The following is a 6,475-nucleotide window of genomic DNA, read 5'->3' as shown; positions in this document are numbered from 1 at the left end:
AGAACTCACAAACCTCACAAGTCTAGAGCTTGATTCCAACAACTTCCATGGCGTGATTACACAATTCCACTTAGCTAATCTAGCTAGTTTGAAAATTCTAGGGTTATCCCATAACACTCTAGCAATAGTGGCTGACCATAATTGGGTTCCTCCTTTCAAACTGATGATAGCCGGTTTAAAATCTTGTGGACTAGGGCCTAAATTCCCAGGATGGCTAAGGTCTCAAGATACGATTACTATGATGGATATTTCAAATACAAGCATAGCTGATTCTATACCTGATTGGTTCTGGACCACATTCTCCAACACTAGATATTTTGTTCTATCAGGAAATCAGATTAGTGGAGTGCTACCAGCAATGATGAATGAAAAAATGGTAGCCGAAGTAATGGATTTCAGTAACAACCTTCTGGAAGGTCAATTACAAAAGGTTCCAGAAAATTTAACATACCTTGACCTCTCAAAAAATAATCTATCAGGGCCACTGCCACTTGATTTTGGAGCTCCATTTCTAGAGTCCCTTATTCTCTTCGAAAATTCATTGTCTGGTAAAATTCCACAATCTTTTTGTCAACTGAAGTATATAGAATTTGTAGACCTATCTGCAAATCTACTACAAGGGCCATTTCCCAATTGTTTGAATATCTCACAAGCAGGCAACACGTCAAGGGCCGACCTGCTAGGTGTTCACCAAAACATCATTATGTTGAACTTAAATGACAATAATCTTTCTGGAATGTTCCCTTTATTTCTCCAAAAGTGCCAAAACCTAATATTTCTTGATCTCGCATTTAATCGATTTTCTGGGAGCTTACCAGCATGGATAGATGAGTTGTCAGCGTTAGCACTTTTACGGTTACGATCAAATATGTTCACCGGTGAAATCCCTCCCCAGCTTACCAAGATGAAGGAGCTTCAGTATCTGGACCTAGCTTATAACAGCTTCTCAGGGGCAATACCATGGTCACTGTTGGAATTAATGAATGGGCCTTAGCCCACTCGAAGATTAATTCTTTGGAAAATCACAAAAGCCCACCTCATGGGATGGCATGCATGTGGAGTTTAGTACCACCTTGCTTATTCTAGGAGAAGGGGACCTCCTTAAAAGGGAGGATGCCTTCCTAGCCATTTGAAGCATGTGTAGTGGAGAGAAGAGGGGAAACACACGCGCGCGCTCGCTCGCCTCGCCGGGCCGGGCCGGCGGCGCGCGTCGAATGGTTCGAAAAATTGGCTTCTCACCCTTGCGCAGATGCAGCCTCCTTTTGCAGTTTTGTTTTGCTGCAAATTCGGATTCGTTTTTGTTTTGGAAACGTTCCGAAAAATCCGGTGCGTGCAAACGGCATGGAGTCCGGATAAGTTACGCGCGACTTATCCGGTTCGGTTACGCGCAGTAGAGATCGTGCGGGCGCCCTGATCAAGCGACCCTTCTCTATATAAATCGACCCGCCGTCTTCACGCAACATACGCGAAATCAATCTAGGGTTTGCCTCCTACTCTGTACTGCGCCGTCGCTCGTAGACTACTCCATCTCGCTCGCCGGCGTGCACCGGCGATCGGGAGAGCAGGTCTCCGGAACCTCTGTCTTCGACGTCCTGCACCGGGAGAAGACGGCAATAAGGTTTTTGGGAAGCGCTTCGCGCGACTGCTCCCTGTTCGTTCGCGACGGCTCGTCTTCCTCTTCGCTCGCGTGTTTCGTGCCTTCGTAGACGCCTGCGAAAAGTTTCGACCAAGCAGCCGGTCTTTCCGTCACCTCGGTACGTGTTCAATATGTTACGCATATTTGATCTGTTCATGTTATACTGTGTAGTTTACATGTGTAGATCTAATGATGCGTTTATGGTAGTTTTCATCTGTAATGTCATGATTTATTTATGGAATAGATTAAATCATTATATGCCTATAATCTCAACAGTCACTAGTGAATTTGACGGCAATGTCCCACAGGCCTGCTGACAGTGATTCACTTTCATATATTGTCTATTACGGATGGTCACTCTCGACGTCAAATGTTGGAGTAATTATGTTGGCTAATCTTGGACCATACAATTTTGAAGAATCTGGACCTGACTTCAGCCACATTACTAGTGCCACTAATGAGAGTTTGTTGGTTGTCACCAAAGGGCAACAGCTTGAATTTAGAAGCGGAATCATTTATATGGTAAATATTGATCTGTCCTGCAACAATTTAACAGGCCATATTCCTGAGGATATTAGCATGCTCACTGCACTGAAAAACTTGAACCTATCTTGGAATCATCTAAGCGGGGTAATACCAACAAACATTGGAGCACTACAATCAATAGAATCTTTGGACCTGTCACACAATGAACTTTCTGGCCAAATTCCTACAAGTTTATCAGCCCCTGCGTCACTGAGCCACTTGAATTTGTCCTATAACAATTTGTCAGGACAAATAACTTATGGTAATCAGCTACGAACACGTGATGATCAGGCATCTATATATATCGGCAATCCGGGACTTTGTGGCCCACCACTCTCAAGGAATTGTTCGGAATCGTCGAAATTACTGCCAGACGCCGTTGATGAAGACAAAAGTTTGAGCGATGGGGTTTTCCTGTACCTTGGCATGGGCATAGGATGGGTAGTTGGTCTCTGGGTTGTCTTATGCACCTTCTTGTTCATGCAGAGATAGAGAATCATTTGTTTCTTGGTTTCTGACCGCTTGTACGACCGGATTCGGGCTTCCTTCACAAAACAATCTGGTAGAAACTGAGATTAGATGAGCTAGTACTTTCTTTATTGTTCATGTACCACAGTGCACACGCATTTTAGCTCTACTCTGTACTAGCCACTGTTGCTCTTGTGCTATTAGCCTATTATTATATTTGGATGGATGTATACAATTGATTCTACAGTCCACAACTCTATGTACAATACATGAATATGAATAAAGATGGGAATTGCTTAAAAACTGTTGCAAGGTTGGAAACTTACAAATGTAACTATAAGATAGTGCTATGTAATTACATTATAACTATAGTATAGTTGTAACGGTATTACATTGTAACTGTATTGAAACTTCTATAGAACTTGTACAAGTTATATGGAAGTGACGTATGTTTTCAATACTTACATATAAGTAATATAAAAGTTATAATATAGTTAATGTATAATTATACTGTAATCACACTATAATTGTAAGTATATATATTTATTGTAGGGGCATCCTTACTATTTTATTATTAAGAAAATATTATAGTATGTTTGATTTTCGCGGATGATTGTTGTGAGTACCGGGATTGGTGGGCTTCACAACAACCATGTCTCGTCGTGGCCCAAGTGCGCCACCTCACGCGTGTGCAAGTAAGGCGGCAACAGGGTTGATGACCAAGGTTTCTCTCCGACTCCGACCACACTTGCTCCTCCATGGACCATGGCTTTTGAGTTGTCTCGTCATTGGTCAGCCTGGTCTTGTAAGTGAGATCCTCACACAGAGATCTGGATCACATGTGGAGCAGCGACAAGGAACATGGTGTTGGCCGCTCCCGAAATGAACGACAATGAGGGCGACAACCGAGTGGCTGAGGGTGGCTTGGTTTGGAGGCATGGTGTCGGCACTACCTCCCCCTCACTGCTGTGGGTGATGCCGGCCGCCACCGGTGGAAGCGATGGCGCAGTGGGTGCCCCCAACTCTCTTCAATGACAGCATGGATCTAACTGGGGCGACGATTACATTCGACGGCATTGCTGACTTTTGTTGGTACCACAGACCTTCCTGGGCACGACATCGCGACACCCTTCTCACTTTCGTGAATCAGGGTGGACTCTCCGGGTAAACACTCAATAATGGTGAATTGGTGACATACTAGGTCTTGCGACCTTTTCTCGAGGCATCCACTACTGGAGAACCCCACATCTCTCCCGGTTCGCAACCACCTTTACTCCTGGGTAGCGAACTGGGAGAAGGAATCTAGGACTAAAGATCATAGTCTTTAGTCCCAGTTCAGATACCCGGGAGTAAAGATTCATCTTTAGTCTCGGTTGGTGTTGATAACCGGAACTAAAGATGGTAGCCACGTCCCGATTGATCCCCTTTTGTTTTTTTTCATTGTTAATTTACTATTAATCCCTGTATTTTCTCCCAAATCAGGTGAGATGCATATCCCCAAATCAAGTAACACCCCAAATCATTCACATCACAAATCCTTAAATACATCACAAATCCTTAAATAAATTACACACAAAATAAAACACATCACAGATCTATGCAATGAATCACAAATTCTAGAAATTATACATCCAGTGAATCACAAATCACAAAAAAAAAAAGAAAACGGGAGGACTCCGGCTGTAGGCAAGAAAACGGAGGACTCCGGCTGCCGCCTGAGTGCGCGGCCCCGCTGGGCGCCCGCCGCCGCCGGCAGCAAGCCGCCTACCCGCGCCGGCCGCCGCCTGGCCCGCCACGCGCCCGCCGCCGCCGCAGGCTGCCTGCCCGCGCCCGCCGCCGCCGCCGGCCCCCGCCGTGCCCGCCACCGCCGGCCCCCACCGCCGCTCGCCGCTCGCCCGCGCCTGGCCCGCCGCTCACCCGCGCAGAGGGAGGAGGGGGAGTGGAGGGGGAGGAAGGAGGGGAGAAGGTGAGGACGAGAGGGGAGGGGAAGAGGATGAGATCGGATCTAAGGGGAGGAGAGATCGAGGGGACTTATCTGATCTTATCTAGGACTTAACCGATCAGAGATGGGAGATAAATATTTACCCCCGGTTGGTACTACCAATCGGTACCAACCGGGACTAAAGATCTAAATGATCTTTACTCCCGGTTGATAGTACCATCCGGGACTAAAGTGGTAATCTTTAGTCCCGGTTGGTAGTATCAACCGGGACTAAAGATCCTCGGCCCCCTCGCAGGCTTCTGACAGGGGATGAACCGGGACCTTTAGTCCCGGTTGGTAACTCCAACCGGGACTAAAGATTGTTTTTAGTCCCGGTTCTTATTAGAACCGAGACTATTGTGGAAATCGCTCGACCCTTCAAAGACCGTTTCTCCAGTAGTAATCAAATTGAAAGTCTTCTATTGGTGCAGTGTTCTTGCTGGCTTTATTCCCACCGGATTAGCTTCCATGGTTTTGGTGGTGACAAAAAGTGATCGGACGACTGATTTACAACTAGTTACACTTTGATGTTATCTTCCGTTGTGGCTCAATGTCAGTCATCAGTGGTTAGATGAGCAAAATTCAGTCAGCAAAGGATCGGTCTTTGATGTCGAAGTTTCAGTTTTCTGGTTTGAGACAGATAAGGACTACATATAACTTACAAACTGATGGTCATAACAAAAAGTTATGCCAATTCTCAACAAGGTTTAGCAATATGTTACAAAGTATTTAGACTGTCACTCTATAAGTCTCTAAGTCTAAGTAGTTTTCTTATTTTTAATTAAGCTATGATTTCGTAATATATTGCCGTCCGACATGTAACACAAGTAACAATCTAAACTATAATTTAAAATGATGCTAGTGGTGGTGTCCGAGTCCATCTCCAACATCACAAGCTAACATATGGAGCTATATGGTCCTCACACGTGAATGCTTTTACTTTTGATATGTTATTATATGCCTAATCAACTAACTGTACTATTAACTTATAATTTTTACTTTTGCTTTTATTTCTATAATATCCATTGCAATAAAATGGCCTTTAGCTAGTTGCTACAAAATCACATGAGCTCCACGGTCTCCTTGAACACCTCCATGTTCTCCACCTCAATCCTCTTGGTCCCGCTGCCAACAGTGGCCCCCGATGGTGCCATGGCAGCTCCATCACCATGCTCGTCCCATCCCTCTCCTAGAGGCACAGCTACAGATCCAGCCCTCTCCCCTCTTCTTCCCGTTCTTTACGCACTGCCATGAATGGCACCAACGGTCTCAGAGGCGCATCCTCCTCCAAATTCGCTCCAACCGCCACCACGGGCGAGTTGTCTAGGTTTGTAGGGGACACACAGCCGACAATGAATGACGGGGAGCTTTGGAAGGATGGCAGCGAGGGCAACTTGAGCGGGAGCTTATTGCGCGTGCTGCCTTTGACTTCCCCTCCTCCTGACACGACGGAGAGTGCGCGATGGTGCTCGGGGCCCTGTGGGTGGCGGTGAAGGAGCAGCACTAGCCATAGGGGACCGCGGTGCTGTTGCGGCGGCGGAGGTGCTGGCGTGCTGCGCACGTTTGCCATGGGTGGGGGTGGTTCCGATGCCGGGGCAAGCCAACTCTCTACACAGTAGGTGAGGGGATCTAGGTGTTAGTGATATGCCCTAGAGGCAATCATAGAGATGATTGTATCACATACTATGTTTACATATTTGTCCGATATTATTCCTTGAAATAGATAACTCCTTATTGGTTAATGAATATGTGATTCTTTCATGAGACTCTTTATGTTGTTTGTTGCTATTTCTAAAGGATTCCTGATCAAATATCATATGTGGAACAAATATGTTTAGATGATCAGCACATGTATTAATTGATGA

At 45.7% G+C, this 6,475-nt stretch overlaps 1 protein-coding gene across 1 annotated transcript; it reads left to right on the top strand.

Annotated features, from left to right (window-relative positions):
* Window positions 1–1,918: 1,918 nt before the first annotated feature.
* Window positions 1,919–2,913, top strand: LOC127779984 (receptor-like protein 49). The gene has a single exon (XM_052306928.1). It carries the CDS (start codon window positions 1,934–1,936, stop codon window positions 2,651–2,653), a length of 720 nt encoding a protein of 239 aa, XP_052162888.1. The 5' UTR covers window positions 1,919–1,933; the 3' UTR covers window positions 2,654–2,913.
* The last annotated feature ends 3,562 nt before the right edge of the window (window positions 2,914–6,475 follow it).

The sequence above is a fragment of the Oryza glaberrima genome, chromosome 7 (assembly GCF_000147395.1).
Source record: "Oryza glaberrima chromosome 7, OglaRS2, whole genome shotgun sequence".
NCBI lineage: Eukaryota > Viridiplantae > Streptophyta > Magnoliopsida > Poales > Poaceae > Oryza > Oryza glaberrima.
Note: the sequence above shows the minus strand (reverse complement) of the source record. Positions and strands in the feature narration are given on the sequence as shown.